The sequence below is a fragment of the Sebastes fasciatus genome, chromosome 15, assembly GCF_043250625.1.
Source record: "Sebastes fasciatus isolate fSebFas1 chromosome 15, fSebFas1.pri, whole genome shotgun sequence".
NCBI classification, from domain to species: Eukaryota; Metazoa; Chordata; class Actinopteri; order Perciformes; family Sebastidae; genus Sebastes; species Sebastes fasciatus.
In genome coordinates, this window is record NC_133809.1 from 1235272 (window position 1) to 1257307 (window position 22036).

The following is a 22036-nucleotide window of genomic DNA, read 5'->3' on the forward strand; positions in this document are numbered from 1 at the left end:
CAAGTGCAACTTTGTTTAAATTGTATTTATTACATCTACCCTACCTCCTATTTTACAAGTGCAATTACCTGTTTACATTACATCTATTTTATATTTTATACTTCTAGTGTAACACTTCTGTTACAATCTATTTATTACATCTACTTTACCTGTTTTATTTACTTTATAACTATGTGTGTTTTACCTGTTATATGTTTTATCTGCCTCGTCTTGTCAAGTATTTGTTTTAAAGCACTGACCAGAAGTGGACTCTGTGAATCTCGTTGTATTTAATACGATGACAATAAAGCTTTCTATTCTATTTGAGTATTGAGTATCTCAACACCATTCCAAATGAGGAAACCTCCTCAATGGTCTTTCCAGGTTAAATAAATAAATATATCCATTTTATTTATACTTCTACTCGACTACATTTCAGAGGTAAATATTGCACATAAAACATATGATCAGTTTAAAAATGATTACATTCATAACAGTATATTAAGTAGTAAAAATTAGTCACACCTTTACAACATTAAAATGCTGCTCGAGTAAATGCATCAATAATATTCCAATAAAATAAAAAAAAATCTATAAATTATATTTTTTTAAATAACTTCTCTTCCCTCTTTATTAATATTATTAATGTCTATATCTCATATTCATGTTGGGTATTTTATTCCATTTTATTTAACAGTCTGAAAAGTTTTAATCCTGGTTCAACCATTTGTACCTTTGTTCTGAAGTGCTGTATAAATAAAGTTTATTATTATTATTATTACTCAAGTTTCAGAAATCACGACAACAAGACAGTTTCTTTCTGCATTTATGATCCACAAGAACAAAGAAAACATGCAACAAGCAGATAAATAAAGAAAGTTAAAGAAAAGGACAGAAAAATAAATGACAGAAATCCACCAACTGATAATCTGAAGAGATAGAAAGTATAATAACTGTGATATTAAAGTAATCAAATTAGAACTGATCCTGCATCGCCTCACCTTTACTTCAAAATCTCCATTAATCTACTCATTAATAATGACGTCATTCTTTTAAGGTTATAATTAACGGATCGTAATATATTATCTATTTCTGATGGATTTTCTACAGTTTTCTTTTTTTTTTTTTTAAGGGGAGCAATTGTAAAAAAAATGAACAAATAAAACGCCGACCATGCGTTCACTTACATCTTAAAAGATGCCTGATTTCATTTTACTACGATGAAAATACTCTGGATGATTTTGAGGTAGCATGACCCCGAAAGCTGAGCTGATAATCAGTTGAAAAGACTGTTGAAAATGAAGGTAGTTTTTGGTACAAATTATGAGGTTAACTTAACTTTGCATTGATAAAACATTTTTGAACACATTTCATAAGACGGGAAATCGATCACATGATGCATTTGGGCCAATCAGCCAATAGTCAATCTTAAACTTATGACTTTATTCTCGTAATATTATGACTTTATTCTTGAAATCTCAGATTCATATTTTTCCATCAATGTGGCCCTGATACTCCGCCGTAATATCTTAAACGGTGCTTTATTTCATTTTACAGAAATGGATAATTTTAAGGTGGCATGATCCTGAAAGCTGAGCTGATAATCAGTTCAAAAGTTGTTGAAAATGAAGGTAGTTTTTTTGTACAGATTCTGGGGTTGGTTCCTGTGATTTTAACATTAGATTTGTTTTATGAATTTAACATTGCTTTGACAAAACATTTTTGAACACATTTCATAAGACGGGAAGTCGATCACATGATGCATTTGGGCCAATCAGGAGACAAACCTCCTCAAGAACATTAAAAGTTAAAAAAAATCAAACTATATACAACAAAAATGTGACGGCCTTAAAGCAGCTCTTACATCGTGTTTTAAAGTAGAGAACACAGAGGATGTGAAATCATTTCATTACATCACATCACAGCTGGATGTTTAAGAGGAAAAGAAGATTTCAAAAAGGCAAATTTAAGTTTCCTGCAGTTGAGTTTTATGTCGCTGCTTTGGAAAACATTTCACTGATCAGCTTCATCAGAGAGAAAGAATCACTTTAAACTGTAGATGATGGACTGATGAACACCTCCTCCTCCTCCTCCTCTAGCTCTGTGAGGGGAGGAGGTGCACATGGTGGCTGATGGCCTGCTCCATGGAGCTCTTGAAGGCCTGGTATGAGGAGGAGACGGGCAGGAGGAGGCGTCTGGAGCCGGGCTCGCTCTGAGGGAAGAGACACTCGTCCCTCAACACCTCCCTCCTCGTTCGGACTCTCTCCCTCTCTCCTCCGCTTCCTCCTCCTCTTCCTCTTCCTCCGTCCACGGGGTGGAGGAAGGAGATGGAGGGAGAGGGGAGGAGGCCGGCTGCTGGGAGCTCCTCAGCTCCTGTGGAGAAACGAAGGAGGTCCTGCAGGGAGATAGAGCTCCTCCCATCTGAGGAGAAGAGAGGAGAGGAGAGGAGAGGAGAGGAGAGGAGAGGAGAGGAGAGGAGAGGAGAGGAGAGGAGAGGAGAGAAGAGAAGAGAAGAGAAGAGAAGAGAAGAGAAGAGAAGAGAAGAGAAGAGGAGATAGCAGAGGAGAGGAGGAGAGGAGAGAAGAGGAGAGGAGAGGAGAGGAGATAGCAGAGGAGAGGAGAGGAGAGGAGAGGTGAGGTAACAAGAGGAAAGGAAACAAGAGAGGAGGAAACGAGAGAAGAGAGGAGGAGAGGAGAGGAGAGGAGAGGAGAGGAGAGGAGAGGAGAGGAGAGGAGAGGAGAGGAGAGGAGATAGCAGAGGAGAGGAGAGGAGAGGAGAGGAGAGGAGAGGAGAGGAGAGGAGAGGAGAGGAGAGGAGAGGAGAGGAGAGGAAACAAGAGAGGAGAGGTGAGGTAACAAGAGGAAAGGAAACAAGAGAGGAGGAAACGAGAGAAGAGAGGAGGAGAGGAGAGGAGAGGAGAGGAGAGGAAACAACAGAGGAGAGATGAGGTAACAAGAGGAAAGGAAACAAGAGAGGAGGAAACGAGAGAGGAGAGGAGAGGAGAGGAAACAAGAGAGGAGAGGAGGAAAGAAGAGAGGAGAAGAGAGGAGAGGAAACAAGACAAGACAGGAGAGGAGAGGAGAGGAGAGGAGAGGAGAGGAGAGGAGAGAAAAGGAAAAAAGAGAGAAAAGGAAAGAGGAGAGGAAAGGAGAGGAGAGAAAAAGGAAAGAAGAGAGGAGATAAATATATAAGAAGCCTTTAAACCCTTTGAACTGAACTGTAATTCTCAGAGGTGTTGTGGATGTTTCTGTGACTCAGTGAGGTCGGGATGAAGCTCTCATACCTTCACACTCCGACAGGAAGCGTCTCCAGAAGGAGGCGACGGGCGTCTCCCTGCTCAGCCTCTCCTCCTGCTGCGAGAAGCCGACGGCGAACATCTGGCCGACCGTCTGAGCCGTCGGCCGCTCCGCCGCCTCGCAGAAAACGCTGCAGAACACCGACGGGAAGAGCTGCACCTGGATCACATCACAGGGAGGTTGGAGCCCGTCTCACGCCGATGGAACACCTTACATCCCTCTGCTGTATAAAGAGCTAACAACATCTCTAATAGTGTTCTCTAATAACACTCAGAGTGATCATCACTAAACATCTGTACAGCTTTAAGGTTCCTGGAGGTTCTTTACTTCAAATCTCCATTCATTTACTCATTAATAATAATGTGGATAAATGATTGGAGGATAACATATTACGTATTTCTGATTGTAGTTTTTTTTTTTTATGGGGAAAAATCGTTAAAATAAAATAAATAAATCCCTAACACTCCGTCCTGATGCATGTGGGTTAACGGGAGGTTAAGATGTGCTAAACAAAGACTAAAAGGATGCATAGAAAGTCAACGTATATGTGGACTCCAGAGGGTTAAAACAAGGACAAAAAGCAAACTGTAACTCACCTGATCAAAGACACCCAAAGTCTGCAGACCCTCCCGAAACCTGCAGGACAACAACAGTTCACAGAGTCATCAGAGTGAAGCTCTGCAGCTGGTTCAGCTACTCGGAACTCTTTGTGTCAAAGTACATTCAACTTATCGATCGGAGAGGGCAGCACAATCAATCGGATACTAATCGTGAGCTCAGACATCCGGAGGGAGCTCGGAGTCAAAAGGAGCCGGTTGAGGTGGTTCAACATCTGATCAGGATCCTCCTGGACTCCTTCATTTAGCCATCACCATCTTGGTCTTTGGTCTTCACCATCTTGGTCTTTGGTCTTCACCATCTTGGTCTTTGGTCTTCACCATCTTGGTCTTTGGTCTTCACCATCTTGGTTTTTGGTCTTCACCATCTTGGTCTTTGGTCTTCACCATCTTGGTCTTTGGTCATCACCATCTTGGTCTTTGGTCTTCACCATCTTGGTCTTTGGTCATCACCATCTTGGTCTTTGGTCTTCACCATCTTGGTCTTTGGTCATCACCATCTTGGTCTTTGGTCTTCACCATCTTGGTTTTTGGTCTTCACCATCTTGGTCTTTGGTCTTCACCATCTTGGTCTTTGGTCATCACCATCTTGGTCTTTGGTCTTCACCATCTTGGTCTTTGGTCTTCACCATCTTGGTCTTTGGTCATCACCATCTTGGTTTTTGGCCGTCACCATCTTGGTCTTTGGTCTTCACCATCTTGGTTTTTGGTCTTCACCATCTTGGTCTTTGGTCTTCACCATCTTGGTCTTTGGTCTTCACCATCTTGGTTTGTTGGCCGTCACCATCTTGGTTTTAAAACAATGCCCCCCCCGCCCTCTCCCCTTTAAAGCATGAAGAAACCCATTGAACCGTGTCTCTACCTCTGCAGTGGCAGCTGCATCCTGCTGATCATAGTGAAGCTGACCAGATCCTCCACCAGAGCCTCTCTCTCCTCCAGGCTGCCGATTGGTCGGTTACAGCCGGCTAACTCCAGGTACTCCCAACTCGCCGCCATGACTTCTTTCAGGTCGTCTAAAGACTCCGCCTCTGCGATCTGAAATCAGCCAATCAGTGATTCGACCTTCGACTGTAAAAACATCTGTAATGAAACAAAGCTTACCAGCGAGGTCTGGTACTCACCCTGCTGACCCGGCGGGTGAAGTGTGTGTCGGGGGTCATGTGTGTGACGGCGAGCGGCCGGTTGGGCGGGTAGTTGAACAGACATTGGTAGAGAGCGCGAGAGAAGAAGCTGACAGGAGGACCGCCGTGAACCAGAGAGAGCGCCAGCAGGCAGCCGACGTCAAAGTACAGGTCCTCCCGCAGAGCTGCAGACAAACAGAGCTTTTAGCTTGTTGAAAGTCCTCTTTACTAAAACATGCTATTTTGATTAGTTTTCACATTTTTGACTAATATTTTTCCCATATTTTTTCTGACATATTTCAGATATGTTCCAATAGACCAGTTAGTATTAGACCAGTTGGTATTGAAGGACAGAAGAGGAACATCAGTATAACAGCTGATCCCAGACCTCAAAGCTAATAAAGAAGTAAATAATGATCCAGACCCTGGCAGTCCAGCGCCAGGTTTTTGGATCCGTCGGGACCCTCAAACACCACAGAGTCCTGGATCTGCTGCACCAGCAGCTTCAGGAAGTACTGCCTGGCTGTGTCGCTGTCCTGGAGGCTGCTGGGAAATGCAGTCTGCTGGTCGTCTCTGAACCTGGACGGAGATGTGGAGAAGAGGACGAATGAATAAACGTTTAATAGAACTAAATTAGTTGATTTGATTTGACCAACAATTAAATGAAAATAGAAGGTGAGTTCACCGCCGTCTCACCTGACGGACACAGTGTGTGTGGGGTCGAAGTCGGCCCTCCTCACTAGCTCCACCCCTGCAGACAGAGCCTGATCCCCGTCCACCTCCACCTGCACGCTGAGCGGGCGGAGCTTAGGGCCCAACGCCTGCAGGATCCCCTCAGGTGATCCAGATCCAACAGGGAGCGACGGTCTGAGACACACGGAGAGGCTTCATTCAGGCTTTTCTCTACGTTATAGAGGTGCGTTAGGTTTGTGTACCTCTTACAGCTGATGGAGGGGAGGTGTGTTAGGTTTATGTACAGCTGATGGAGGGGAGGTGCGTTGGGTTTGTGTACAGCTGATGGAGGGGAGGTGCGTTAGGTTTGTGTACCTCTTACAGCTGATGGAGGGGAGGTGTGTTAGGTTTATGTACAGCTGATGGAGGAGAGGTGTGTTAGGTTTATGTACAGCTGATGGAGGGGAGGTGCGTTGGGTTTGTGTACAGCTGATGGAGGAGAGGTGCGTTAGGTTTGCGTACAGCTGATGGAGGGGAGGTGCGTTGGGTTTGTGTACAGCTGATGGAGGGGAGGTGCGTTAGGTTTGTGTACCTCTTACAGCTGATGGAGGAGAGGTGTGTTAGGTTTGTGTACCTCTTACAGCTGATGGAGGAGAGGTGTGTTAGGTTTGCGTACCTCTTACAGCTGATGGAGGAGTGGATGGGGGATAGGTGGCGTTTGGACAGCAGACTCCTCCTCTGACCTCCTTGAGGAGACGCAACCAGGGAGGCTGGAGAAGACGAGCACATGTTCACATAAATAAACATAATTACAACAATATCAACAACAAAATGAACAATAGTTGTAAATGTGTTTCAGACTTTCAGCCCCTAAGCGGAGAGACTCAGACCTCTCCCGTCAGTAGCCTGCGTGCAGTCGCTGCACGCCCAGTCTCTGGTGTCCAACTTCAGCCCCGAACACTTCCTGTGAGTCCCTCTGGAGCCACACAGCCGGCAGCGAATCACCTCAAACCAGCTGGAACAAACAACAACGACAACATGGTCGCTCAGTGTGTGTGCTGCTCTACGAGGTGGGACTGAACGTCTATCCATAAGAAGTGAAAGTCAATAGTTGGACCACCATTTTGGACTGAAAGCGACTACCGGACGCCAGTAAAACGTCCGCCTACAAAGAGACGTACAAAAGTAAAACTACATGATCTATATTCTACTGAAATGTCCTGTGTTGATCAATAAAAAAGTGTTTTCAGTCCAAAATGGCGGCAGCAGACGTTGTCAAAAAAAGCCCCAGAGTTTCGTCTCTTTCTGTTTTCTTTGTCTGAACCACTAAAGCTGACAGTTTCACCGTGTAGTTTATCTGCACCGACATGGTCAAACTCTAACAGTGACGTCAGAACATATGTACCCGCTCTTGGCGGCGTGCGTCCTTCCGTCGTTGCAGAGGCAGGCGAGGGCGTCGCAGCGCGTGTAAACCTCCAGCAGCTCCGAATACGCGTTTGCCTCCAACTCCCACGAGGCATCTCTGTGGAACGGGAACACACGGTGCATTCAGACTCCTGTTTCACTCTACCCACAATCCCTTGTTCATGGTGATGACGTTACCTCTCTGGGATGTAGATCCCCATCCTCAGCATCTCCTCCTGGAAGCTCTCCTTGTTGTTACACAGAGTACATCTGAAGAAGAAGAGGCCGGCGCTGTGGGCCTGACGCTGACACACAAACACAGACACACAACAAAATCCTATCAGATGGGGGACCCTGGGACGGACTCCTATCAGATGGGGGACCCTGGGACAGACTCCTATCAGATGGGGGACCCTGGGACAGACTCCTATCAGATGGGGGACCCCGGCGGAGATAATAAAATAAATAGAACAAGCTACCTGCACACAGTCTCTGTGGAACCAGCTGGCGTGGCAGGACGGACATTTGAGGACGGAGTAGCTCAGGACGGGATCGATGGAGTCCAAACAGACGGAGCAGGACTGAGGCAGACTGAGGTCTAAACCTGCACACAGAGACTGAGTGGGACTGTGGTCCAGACAGTAGGACCTGGACACAGACAGACAGGTAGACCAGGTGAACCTTTGATCAGGGAGGTCGGAGGTCATCGACTCAGCGGGCGATAGCGATAATGAGATCAACGTGTGTGACGTGTTCACTCACGGGAAGAGGCCCGAAAACTGAGAGAGGAACTTGTATTTCCTGCCGCAAGGGAAGTGGACCATCCTCCTGCAGCTTCTGACGTTACAGCCGACACACGCTCCCTTCTTCTTACAGCAGCTACACATCTGACACACACACACACAGTAAACATACGGTAAACACACGGTAAACACACGGTAAACACACGGTAAACATACGGTAAACACACGGTAAACACACGGTAAACATACGTTAAACATACAGTAAACACACGGTAAACACACGGTAAACATACTGTAAACACATGGTAAACATACTGTAAACACACGGTAAACACACGGTTAACACACGGTAAACACACGTTAAACACACGGTAAACACACGTTAAACATACAGTAAACACACGGTAAACACACGGTAAACACACGGTAAACATACAGTAAACACACGGTAAACACACGGTAAACATACTGTAAACACACGGTTAACACACGGTTAACACACGGTAAACATACTGTAAACACACGGTTAACACACGGTTAACACACGGTAAACATACTGTAAACACACGGTAAACACACGGTAAACACACGGTAAACACACGGTTAACACACGGTAAACACACGGTAAACATACTGTAAACACACGTTAAACACACGGTAAACACACGTTAAACATACAGTAAACACACGGTAAACATACTGTAAACACACGGTTAACACACGGTAAACACACGGTAAACATACTGTAAACACACGGTTAACACACGGTAAACACACGGTTAACACACGGTAAACACACGGTAAACATACTGTAAACACACGTTAAACACACGGTAAACACACGTTAAACATACAGTAAACACACGGTAAACATACTGTAAACACACGTTAAACACACGGTAAACACACGTTAAACATACGGTAAACACACGGTAAACACACGGTAAACACACGTTAAACACACGTTAAACACACGGTAAACACACGTTAAACATACGGTAAACACACGTTAAACACACGGTAAACACACGTTAAACATACAGTAAACACACGGTAAACATACTGTAAACACACGTTAAACACACGTTAAACACACGGTAAACACACGTTAAACATACGGTAAACACACGTTAAACACACGGTAAACACACGTTAAACATACAGTAAACACACGGTAAACATACTGTAAACACACGGTTAACACACGGTTAACACACGGTAAACATACAGTAAACACACGGTAAACATACTGTAAACACACGGTTAACACACGGTTAACACACGGTAAACATACTGTAAACACACGGTAAACACACGGTAAACACACGGTAAACATACGGTAAACACCCGGTAAACACACGGTAAACATACGGTAAACATACTGTAAACACACGGTAAACACCCGGTAAACATACGGTAAACACACGGTAAACACACGGTAAACATACGGTAAACATACGGTAAACACACGGTAAACACACGGTAAACATACGGTAAACACCCGGTAAACACACGGTAAACATACGGTAAACATACTGTAAACACACGGTAAACACCCGGTAAACATACGGTAAACACACGGTAAACACACGGTAAACATACGGTAAACATACGGTAAACACACGGTAAACACACGGTAAACATACGGTAAACATACGGTAAACACGGTAAACACACGGTAAACACACGGTAAACATACGGTAAACACACGGTAAACACACGGGAAACACACGGTAAACACACGGTAAACACACGGTAAACATACGGTAAACACACGGTAAACATACGGTAAACACAGGGGAAACACGCTTTGAACACGCAGTAAACACACAGTGAACACGCGGTAGGTAAACACGCTGTAGGTAAACACAAGGCAGGTAAACACGCTGTAGGTAAACATGCTGTAGGTAAACACGCTGTAGGTAAACACAAGGCAGGTAAACACGCTGTAGGTAAACACGCTGTAGGTAAACACGCTGTAGGTAAACACAAGGCAGGTAAACACGCTGTAGGTAAACATGCTGTAGGTAAACACGCTGTAGGTAAACACAAGGCAGGTAAACACGCTGTAGGTAAACACGCTGAGGGTCAACACGCTGTAGGTAAACACAAGGCAGGTAAACACGCTGTAGGTAAACACACTGAGGGTCAACACGCTGTAGGTAAACACGCTGTAGGTAAACACGCTGCAGGTAAACACGCTGCAGGTAAACACGCTGAGGGTCAACACGCTGTAGGTAAACACGCTGTAGGTAAACACACTGTAGGTCAACACACTGAGGGTCAACACGCTGTAGGTAAAAACGCTGTAGGTAAACACGCTGCAGGTAAACACGCTGTAGGTAAACACGCTGCAGGTAAACACGCTGCAGGTAAACACGCTGAGGGTCAACACGCTGCAGGTAAACACGCTGTAGGTAAACACGCTGAGGGTAAACACGCTGTAGGTAAACACGCTGCAGGTAAACACGCTGTAGGTAAACACGCTGTAGGTAAACACGCTGCAGGTAAACACGCTTTAGGTAAACACAAGAAGAAGAAGAAGTAAGATAAAAGATCTCTTTTAATCTCTCACCAGTCGAGCCGAGCGGCGGATCTCCTGTTTGATGTCGTCCACCAGGAAACCGAAGACGCCCTCGCCCTCCTCTCCTCGCTGGTAAACGCCACAAGACGTCAGCTGAGACACAACACGCGTACTGATGAGAACACAGTATCACACCTCCGGACAACCAACAAGACCTCCATCACAACCTGCAGGACCTTTACTGTCAGTGTTAGAGCTGGAGTGAAGCTACAGACATCATACGGGGAAGGAGGTTAAATAACACTCCAAACTTACACTACCTTTTAGCGAGGAAAAACTGTCATTTCCATTTTCAAAAGGGTCCCTTGACCTCTGACCTCCAGATGTGTGAATGTAAATGGGTTCTATGGGTACCCACGAGTCTCCCCTTTACAGACATGCCCACTTTATGATAATCACATGCAGTATAAATGTGATTATTGTCTCCTATTCTAAAATGGTATATCTGAATATTACTGCACACTGGGCTCCCTAAACAGTCTTGAATCACATCAACTGGGTCTCACTGTAGAGCTGAGACTCTGGTGGATCCAATGAGCCCAACTGTATTCATGTGTGATGATGTTAGTCCCCATAGGAGACATGAAACGGGACCTCACTGTATAAAATGACCTGTGATGACCTCTAGGTCAGGGGTCAGCATCCTGCGTCTCTTTAGCTCCTCTCCAGTGGCTCCCTGTGGAGGTCTATGGTACTATGGTACTATGGTACGACGAAGTATCAGGGCCACATTGAGGAAAAAAATACATCTGAGATTTAGAGAATTAAGTCATAATATTATAAAGTAGTCATTTTACGTGTTATTTTCTTTTTTTCTTGTTATATTATGACTTTATTCTCGTTATATTATGACTTTATTCTCGTTATATTATGACTTTATTCTCGTTATATTATGACTTTATTCTCGTTATATTATGACTTTATTCTCGTTATATTATGACTTAATTCTCGTTATATTATGACTTAATTCTCGTTATATTATGACTTTATTCTCGTTATATTATGACTTAATTCTCGTTATATTATGACTTTATTCTCGTTATATTTTGACTTTATTCTCGTTATATTATGACTTTATTCTCGTTATATTATGACTTTATTCTCGTTATATTATGACTTTATTCTCGTCATATTATGACTTTATTCTCGTCATATTATGACTTTATTCTCGTTATATTATGACTTTATTCTCGTTATATTATGACTTTATTCTCGTTATATTATGACTTTATTCTCGTTATATTATGACTTTATTCTCGTTATATTATGACTTTATTCTCGTTATATTATGACTTTATTCTCGTTATATTATGACTTTATTCTCGTTATATTATGACTTTATTCTCGTCATATTATGACTTTATTCTCGTCATATTATGACTTTATTCTCGTTATATTATGACTTTATTCTCGTTATATTATGACTTTATTCTCGTTATATTATGACTTTATTCTCGTTATATTAGCACCAAATCTGTGTAACAAAAGGTATCAACCCCAAAAACTGCTGCAACAACTTATGAGACATAACAGAGCATGAGGAAGACCATCATATACTTCTATCATCATGTTCTAAACCCTTATACACTATTTATTTTAGATAATTAATTCAGGTTTATTTCTGATTAATGACTAGAACAACTTGACCCTCAGTGCTGAGCTGCATCTCAAATTAATCTTCAGGCTCCAGCTTTCAGATGATGTTCACCACTTCTATGAGACATCTACTGATATGTGATGGATTATAATTGATAGAGTACCGACCTACGAGAACACACAGACAGAGAGAGACAGAGAGAGAGAGAGAGAGAGAGAGAGAGAGAGAGAGAGAGAGAGACAGACAGAGAGAGAGAGAGAGACAGACAGACAGACAGACAGACAGACACTCACTCACCAGACAGAAGTAGTGCACAGAGAGTTTGTGCTCTTTGAGTGTGACTTTTTCCCCAAACATGGCCGGGTCATCGTCACTGCGCCTGCAGAGAGCACAGCCTGCACCGACACACAATCACATTCATCAAACTGCAACTGTCAATAATTAAAGCTAATGTTCTGAAAGGAAACATCTGGGAGAGCCGGGCTGTAGAATCAAACACACTGTTATGTGTTAAAGCCAGGGTTGGTAATGTTCGTCTCAATACATGTTCTGTGAAGCCCCGCCCCTTCCTGTGACCACCACGGGACCTTATGTCAGGAAAAAATATGTCCGGTACTCAACGAAGAGAGACAAATAATTGTTTTAAATTGCGCCATAAATCACACATCTGATGTTTGTCAATTTAAAAGATAATTTATCAAGTCCAGAAAGTCTCAGTTTGTCGTAGTATCATGTAGATTAGTGTGAAACCGCTCAGTGAACTACATCTCTCGTCGTCACCAACACTAGCGGGATCAAAAGAACATTTGTCTCTCTCCGTTGACTAATGAATTAATAATGAGTCCCACGGTGCTGAGAGGAAACTGATATCATAGTGATCATGTTGAAAATCAGTCAGGTGCAGGCGGCTGTGGGGATCACTCACACTCCTCCTGGTTGCTGCCGGCGTCGGCGGCCTGCGACACCCTCGCCTTCTTCTTCTTCATGTTGGTGTGAAGCGAACCTGCAGGGACACAGACAGACAAACCGTCGAGAGGTCAGAGGTCAAACCTACTGGAGCTTTCTATCACAACAGATAACAGATTCATCACCACAAAAACTAAAAAGTGAAGAAACCCTGCTGGCTCCACCGTTACAAATTCATCCTGTGTCTCCACACTTTGTTCAAACTCTGGGTGGAAAGTATATATATATAAAATCTAGAAGATGATTCTAACAGATGATGTCATAACGTTAAAATCTCACACGCAGAGAAGTATTTTCATCATCGATTAAGCCCTAAATTTAATCATTTGATATATAAAATGTCAGAAAATTGTAAAAATGCTTCATCACAATCTCCCAAAGTCCAAGGTCAGGTCTTTAAATAATAATAATAATAATAAACTTTATTTATGTTGCACTTCTTAAAGGAAAGTTTACAAAGTGCTTCCCAGACATAAAAACAGAAAAGTCTTTTTTTTGGTAACTGTGATTATAAATCAGAATAAGTTCAATGCAGAAGTAAAAACATAAATAAAAGACGATGAATACAAATCTTTAGATTAAATAAATAAATGAATAAAAACATAAAACTCTAATTAAAAGCCTTTTATAAAGATGAGTGTTGTTTTGTCCCAACTAAACCTAAATATATTCAGATTAATATCAGAGAAGACAAAGTGTAACCATCAATAATAAACTAGTTAATATTCACTAAAACTAATCGATTAATTGATTATCAGAGCTGTTTACCAGATAAACTGAATACTAAACTAAACTAATAACTTACTGTGATCTGATCTGTTAATGTATATACAACATACATTCAACAAGTAGCTAGGAAACATATAGATATAGATATATTTAAACAGTAAATAGAGTATAAAAGGTGAGAATATGAAGATAAACATGAATATTAATAAAGAGTAATAAAGAGTAATAAAGAGTAATAGAGTAATAGAGTAATAAAGAGTAATAAAGAGTAATAGAGAGTAATAAAGAGTAATAAAGAGTAGTAGAGTAATAGAGTAATAAAGAGTAATAAAGAGTAATAAAGAGTAATAGAGAGTAATAAAGAGTAATAAAGAGTAATAGAGAGTAATAAAGAGTAATAGAGTAATAAAGAGTAATAAAGAGTAATAAAGAGTAATAGAGTAATAAAGAGTAATAAAGAGTAATAGAGTAATAGAGAGTAATAAAGAGTAATAAAGAGTAATAAAGAGTAATAGAGAGTAATAAAGAGTAATAAAGAGTAATAGAGAGTAATAAAGAGTAATAAAGAGTAATAAAGAGTAATAGAGAGTAATAGAGAGTAATAAAGAGTAATAAAGAGTAATAAAGAGTAATAGAGAGTAATAAAGAGTAATAAAGAGTAATAGAGAGTAATAAAGAGTAATAAAGAGTAATAGAGAGTAATAAAGAGTAATAAAGAGTAATAAAGAGTAATAGAGAGTAATAAAGAGTAATAGAGAGTAATAAAGAGTAATAAAGAGTAATAAAGAGTAATAGAGAGTAATAAAGAGTAATAAAGAGTAATAGAGAGTAATAAAGAGTAATAAAGAGTAATAGAGAGTAATAGAGAGTAATAGAGAGTAATAAAGAGTAATAAAGAGTAATAGAGAGTAATAGAGAGTAATAGAGTAATAAAGAGTAATAAAGAGTAATAGAGAGTAATAAAGAGTAATAGAGAGTAATAGAGTAATAAAGAGTAATAAAGAGTAATAGAGAGTAAGAAAGAGTAATAAAGAGTAATAGAGAGTAATAAAGAGTAATAGAGTAATAGAGAGTAATAAAGAGTAATAAAGAGTAATAAAGAGTAATAGAGAGTAATAGAGAGTAATAAAGAGTAATAAAGAGTAATAGAGTAATAGAGAGTAATAAAGAGTAATAAAGAGTAATAAAGAATAATAGAGAGTAATAAAGAGTAATAAAGAGTAATAAAGAGTAATAGAGAGTAATAAAGAGTAATAAAGAGTAATAGAGAGTAATAAAGAGTAATAAAGAGTAATAGAGAGTAATAGAGAGTAATAGAGTAATAAAGAGTAATAAAGAGTAATAGAGAGTAATAAAGAGTAATAGAGAGTAATAGAGTAATAAAGAGTAATAAAGAGTAATAGAGAGTAATAAAGAGTAATAAAGAGTAATAGAGTAATAGAGAGTAATAGAGTAATAAAGAGTAATAAAGAGTAATAAAGAGTAATAGAGTAATAAAGAGTAATAAAGAGTAATAGAGAGTAATAAAGAGTAATAAAGAGTAATAGAGAGTAATAGAGAGTAATAAAGAGTAATAGAGAGTAATAAAGAGTAATAAAGAGTAATAGAGAGTAATAGAGTAATAAAGAGTAATAGAGAGTAATAAAGAGTAATAAAGAGTAATAGAGAGTAATAGAGAGTAATAAAGAGTAATAAAGAGTAATAGAGAGTAATAGAGAGTAATAGAGAGTAATAGAGAGTAATAAAGAGTAATAAAGAGTAATAGAGTAATAGAGAGTAATAAAGAGTAATAAAGAGTAATAAAGAGTAATAGAGAGTAATAAAGAGTAATAGAGAGTAATAAGAGTAATAAAGAGTAATAAAGAGTAATAGAGAGTAATAGAGTAATAAAGAGTAATAAAGAGTAATAGAGAGTAATAAAGAGTAATAGAGAGTAATAAAGAGTAATAAAGAGTAATAAAGAGTAATAGAGAGTAATAAAGAGTAATAAAGAGTAATAAAGAGTAATAGAGTAATAGAGAGTAATAGAGTAATAAAGAGTAATAAAGAGTAATAAAGAGTAATAGAGAGTAATAAGAGTAATAAAGAGTAATAAAGAGTAATAGAGAGTAATAGAGAGTAATAGAGAGTAATAAAGAGTAATAGAGAGTAATAAAGAGTAATAAAGAGTAATAGAGAGTAATAAAGAGTAATAGAGAGTAATAAAGAGTAATAAAGAGTAATAGAGAGTAATAAAGAGTAATAAAGAGTAATAGAGAGTAATAAAGAGTAATAAAGAGTAATAGAGAGTAATAAAGAGTAATAAAGAGTAATAAAGAGTAATAGAGAGTAATAAAGAGTAATAGAGAGTAATAGAGAGTAATAAAGAGTAATAAAGAGTAATAGAGAGTAATAAAGAGTAATAGAGAGTAATAAAGAGTAATAGAGAGTAATAGAGAGTAATAGAGTAATAGAGAGTAATAAAGAGTAATAAAGAGTAATAGAGAGTAATAAAGAGTAATAAAGAGTAATAGAGAGTAATAAAGAGTAATAGAGAGTAATAAAGAGTAATAAAGAGTAATAAAGAGTAATAGAGTAATAAAGAGTAATAAAGAGTAATAAAGAGTAATAAAGAGTAATAGAGAGTAATAAAGAGTAATAAAGAGTAATAAAGAGTAATAGAGAGTAATAAAGAGTAATAAAGAGTAATAAAGAGTAATAGAGAGTAATAGAGAGTAATAGAGTAATAAAGAGTAATAAAGAGTAATAGAGAGTAATAAAGAGTAATAGAGTAATAAAGAGTAATAAAGAGTAATAGAGAGTAATAAAGAGTAATAAAGAGTAATAAAGAGTAATAGAGTAATAGAGAGTAATAGAGTAATAAAGAGTAATAAAGAGTAATAGAGAGTAATAGAGTAATAAAGAGTAATAGAGAGTAATAAAGAGTAATAGAGTAATAAAGAGTAATAGAGTAATAGAGAGTAATAGAGTAATAAAGAGTAATAAAGAGTAATAGAGAGTAATAAAGAGTAATAAAGAGTAATAGAGAGTAATAGAGTAATAAAGAGTAATAGAGAGTAATAAAGAGTAATAAAGAGTAATAAAGAGTAATAAAGAGTAATAGAGAGTAATAAAGAGTAATAGAGAGTAATAAAGAGTAATAGAGAGTAATAGAGAGTAATAGAGTAATAGAGAGTAATAGAGTAATAAAGAGTAATAAAGAGTAATAGAGAGTAATAAAGAGTAATAGAGAGTAATAAAGAGTAATAAAGAGTAATAGAGAGTAATAGAGTAATAAAGAGTAATAGAGAGTAATAAAGAGTAATAGATTAATAAAGAGTAATAGAGAGTAATAGAGAGTAATAGAGTAATAGAGAGTAATAAAGAGTAATAAAGAGTAATAAAGAGTAATAAAGAGTAATAAAGAGTAATAGAGAGTAATAGAGTAATAAAGAGTAATAGAGAGTAATAAAGAGTAATAAAGAGTAATAGAGTAATAGAGTAATAGAGAGTAATAAAGAGTAATAGAGAGTAATAAAGAGTAATAGAGTAATAGAGAGTAATAAAGAGTAATAAAGAGTAATAGAGAGTAATAAAGAGTAATAGAGTAATAAAGAGTAATAGAGAGTAATAAAGAGTAATAAAGAGTAATAGAGAGTAATAAAGAGTAATAAAGAGTAATAAAGAGTAATAAAGAGTAATAGAGAGTAATAAAGAGTAATAGAGAGTAATAAAGAGTAATAGAGAGTAATAAAGAGTAATAAAGAGTAATAAAGAGTAATAGAGAGTAATAGAGTAATAGAGAGTAATAAAGAGTAATAAAGAGTAATAAAGAGTAATAGAGAGTAATAGAGTAATAAAGAGTAATAGAGAGTAATAGAGTAATAGAGAGTAATAAAGAGTAATAAAGAGTAATAGAGAGTAATAAAGAGTAATAGAGTAATAGAGAGTAATAGAGTAATAAAGAGTAATAAAGAGTAATAAAGAGTAATAGAGAGTAATAGAGAGTAATAAAGAGTAATAGAGAGTAATAAAGAGTAATAAAGAGTAATAGAGAGTAATAGAGTAATAAAGAGTAATAGAGAGTAATAGAGAGTAATAGAGAGTAATAGAGTAATAAAGAGTAATAGAGAGTAATAGAGTAATAGAGAGTAATAAAGAGTAATAAAGAGTAATAAAGAGTAATAGAGAGTAATAAAGAGTAATAAAGAGTAATAAAGAGTAATAGAGAGTAATAGAGTAATAAAGAGTAATAAAGAGTAATAAAGAGTAATAGAGAGTAATAAAGAGTAATAGAGTAATAAAGAGTAATAAAGAGTAATAAAGAGTAATAGAGAGTAATAAAGAGTAATAAAGAGTAATAGAGAGTAATAAAGAGTAATAAAGAGTAATAAAGAGTAATAGAGAGTAATAAAGAGTAATAGAGAGTAATAAAGAGTAATAAAGAGTAATAGAGAGTAATAGAGAGTAATAAAGAGTAATAAAGAGTAATAGAGAGTAATAAAGAGTAATAGAGAGTAATAAAGAGTAATAGAGAGTAATAAAGAGTAATAAAGAGTAATAGAGAGTAATAGAGAGTAATAAAGAGTAATAGAGAGTAATAAAGAGTAATAGAGAGTAATAAAGAGTAATAGAGAGTAATAGAGAGTAATAAAGAGTAATAAAGAGTAATAGAGAGTAATAAAGAGTAATAAAGAGTAGTAGAGTAATAGAGTAATAAAGAGTAATAAAGAGTAATAAAGAGTAATAGAGAGTAATAAAGAGTAATAGAGAGTAATAAAGAGTAATAAAGAGTAATAGAGAGTAATAAAGAGTAATAAAGAGTAATAGAGTAATAAAGAGTAATAAAGAGTAATAGAGAGTAATAAAGAGTAATAAAGAGTAATAGAGAGTAATAGAGAGTAATAAAGAGTAATAGAGTAATAAAGAGTAATAGAGAGTAATAAAGAGTAATAAAGAGTAATAAAGAGTAATAGAGAGTAATAGAGTAATAGAGAGTAATAGAGAGTAATAAAGAGTAATAGAGTAATAGAGAGTAATAGAGTAATAAAGAGTAATAAAGAGTAATAGAGAGTAATAAAGAGTAATAGAGAGTAATAAAGAGTAATAAAGAGTAATAGAGAGTAATAGAGTAATAAAGAGTAATAGAGAGTAATAAAGAGTAATAGATTAATAAAGAGTAATAAAGAGTAATAGAGAGTAATAGAGTAATAGAGAGTAATAAAGAGTAATAAAGAGTAATAAAGAGTAATAGAGAGTAATAAAGAGTAATAAAGAGTAATAAAGAGTAATAGAGAGTAATAGAGTAATAAAGAGTAATAGAGAGTAATAAAGAGTAATAAAGAGTAATAAAGAGTAATAGAGAGTAATAGAGTAATAGAGAGTAATAAAGAGTAATAGAGAGTAATAAAGAGTAATAAAGAGTAATAAAGAGTAATAGAGAGTAATAAAGAGTAATAAAGAGTAATAAAGAGTAATAGAGAGTAATAAAGAGTAATAGAGAGTAATAAAGAGTAATAGAGAGTAATAAAGAGTAATAAAGAGTAATAGAGAGTAATAAAGAGTAATAGAGAGTAATAAAGAGTAATAGAGAGTAATAAAGAGTAATAAAGAGTAATAGAGTAATAGAGAGTAATAGAGAGTAATAAAGAGTAATAAAGAGTAATAGAGAGTAATAAAGAGTAATAGAGAGTAATAGAGAGTAATAAAGAGTAATAAAGAGTAATAGAGAGTAATAAAGAGTAATAGAGAGTAATAGAGAGTAATAAAGAGTAATAAAGAGTAATAGAGAGTAATAAAGAGTAATAAAGAGTAGTAGAGTAATAGAGTAATAAAGAGTAATAAAGAGTAATAGAGTAATAAAGAGTAATAGAGAGTAATAAAGAGTAATAGAGAGTAATAGAGTAATAAAGAGTAATAAAGAGTAATAGAGAGTAATAAAGAGTAATAGAGAGTAATAAAGAGTAATAGAGAGTAATAAAGAGTAATAGAGAGTAATAAAGAGTAATAAAGAGTAATAGAGAGTAATAAAGAGTAATAGAGAGTAATAAAGAGTAATAGAGAGTAATAAAGAGTAATAAAGAGTAATAGAGAGTAATAAAGAGTAATAGAGAGTAATAAAGAGTAATAGAGAGTAATAAAGAGTAATAAAGAGTAATAAAGAGTAATAGAGAGTAATAAAGAGTAATAAAGAGTAATAGAGAGTAATAGAGAGTAATAAAGAGTAATAGAGAGTAATAGAGTAATAAAGAGTAATAGAGAGTAATAAAGAGTAATAAAGAGTAATAGAGAGTAATAGAGTAATAGAGAGTAATAAAGAGTAATAGAGAGTAATAAAGAGTAATAGAGTAATAGAGAGTAATAGAGTAATAAAGAGTAATAAAGAGTAATAGAGAGTAATAAAGAGTAATAGAGAGTAATAAAGAGTAATAAAGAGTAATAGAGAGTAATAAAGAGTAATAGATTAATAAAGAGTAATAAAGAGTAATAGAGAGTAATAGAGTAATAGAGAGTAATAAAGAGTAATAAAGAGTAATAAAGAGTAATAGAGAGTAATAAAGAGTAATAAAGAGTAATAAAGAGTAATAGAGAGTAATAGAGTAATAAAGAGTAATAGAGAGTAATAAAGAGTAATAAAGAGTAATAAAGAGTAATAGAGAGTAATAGAGTAATAGAGAGTAATAAAGAGTAATAAAGAGTAATAGAGAGTAATAAAGAGTAATAGAGAGTAATAAAGAGTAATAAAGAGTAATAGAGAGTAATAAAGAGTAATAGAGAGTAATAGAGTAATAAAGAGTAATAGAGAGTAATAAAGAGTAATAAAGAGTAATAGAGAGTAATAAAGAGTAATAAAGAGTAATAAAGAGTAATAGAGAGTAATAAAGAGTAATAGAGAGTAATAAAGAGTAATAAAGAGTAATAAAGAGTAATAAAGAGTAATAAAGAGTAATAGAGAGTAATAGAGTAATAGAGAGTAATAAAGAGTAATAAAGAGTAATAAAGAGTAATAGAGAGTAATAGAGTAATAAAGAGTAATAGAGAGTAATAGAGAGTAATAAAGAGTAATAAAGAGTAATAGAGAGTAATAAAGAGTAATAGAGTAATAGAGAGTAATAGAGTAATAAAGAGTAATAGAGAGTAATAAAGAGTAATAGAGAGTAATAGAGTAATAAAGAGTAATAGAGAGTAATAAAGAGTAATAGAGTAATAGAGAGTAATAGAGTAATAAAGAGTAATAGAGAGTAATAGAGTAATAAAGAGTAATAGAGAGTAATAGAGTAATAAAGAGTAATAGAGAGTAATAGAGTAATAGAGTAATAAAGAGTAATAGAGAGTAATAGAGAGTAATAAAGAGTAATAAAGAGTAATAGAGAGTAATAAAGAGTAATAAAGAGTAATAAAGAGTAATAAAGAGTAATAGAGAGTAATAAAGAGTAATAGAGAGTAATAAAGAGTAATAAAGAGTAATAAAGAGTAATAAAGAGTAATAGAGAGTAATAAAGAGTAATAAAGAGTAATAGAGAGTAATAGAGAGTAATAAAGAGTAATAAAGAGTAATAAAGAGTAATAGAGAGTAATAAAGAGTAATAGAGAGTAATAGAGTCTGTTGAGGTTCAAACGTTAGAAAAGGACAGTCAGAGTTTATCTTCAGTAGATTAATGAGGGAATATCGAATGATAGAAACCTGCTTTCCATTCAGAGCGGTAGAACATCAGGTTGAGGTCATGCTGCCTCGTTCTGAGGGTGATTCAGGTAGTTTGGTTGTTTGTCTGATTCTCCTGAATCCTCTTGATCCTCTGATTCTCTGATTCTCCTCCAAACCGTTAAATCTCCCTCTTTCAAAACAAGAGAACTCATTTCCGCTTCCGCTGCTTCTTCTTCTTCTTCTTCTTCGTCGGTGCTTTGTATCCGGTTTGCTGCCTCACAGCGCCTCCCTATGGACAGATGGAAAACTACGTCCAGGTGAATTATTATCATTATTATTATTATTATCTCTATCTATATATCTATGTTTTTCTTAAGGTTTCTTTTTATTAGCGAAAGGCTTATTTTACAATTTAATTCCAACTTGTATCAACATTTTTTGTTTGTTTTTTAAAACAAATATTTAAAGGGACTGTTTGTATCTTTCATAATGTGTTGTTAACAGCTTCACCTGTGTCCGTTAAGTCAACTAAAGTCAGCGTCCTGTTGCTGGCGCTTGTGCTCGCTCTACATAGACATGAAGGAGCATCACTCAACACAGTGAGGAGACACACGTCAGCTAAAAGCACAATATCACTCTATATTTCAGCTGCTTGGCAGTAATGTTAGCTGACCAGACCAAGGTCTCTCCATGAATCACTGCT

General features: G+C 36.4%; 1 protein-coding gene across 1 annotated transcript; it reads right to left on the reverse strand.

Annotated features, from left to right (window-relative positions):
- Positions 1–789: 789 nt before the first annotated feature.
- g2e3 (G2/M-phase specific E3 ubiquitin protein ligase) lies at positions 790–21520 on the reverse strand. Its single transcript, XM_074661233.1, is given in 19 exon segments — positions 790–2236; positions 2239–2287; positions 2289–2400; positions 3264–3435; positions 3873–3912; positions 4756–4928; positions 5015–5199; positions 5439–5593; positions 5711–5881; positions 6363–6456; positions 6577–6701; positions 7092–7208; positions 7289–7395; positions 7570–7738; positions 7853–7977; positions 10409–10510; positions 12312–12409; positions 12940–13017; positions 21373–21520. Coding segments are annotated over 19 exon segments (2262 nt in total). The 5' UTR covers positions 21401–21520; the 3' UTR covers positions 790–2074.
- Positions 21521–22036: the final 516 nt, after the last annotated feature.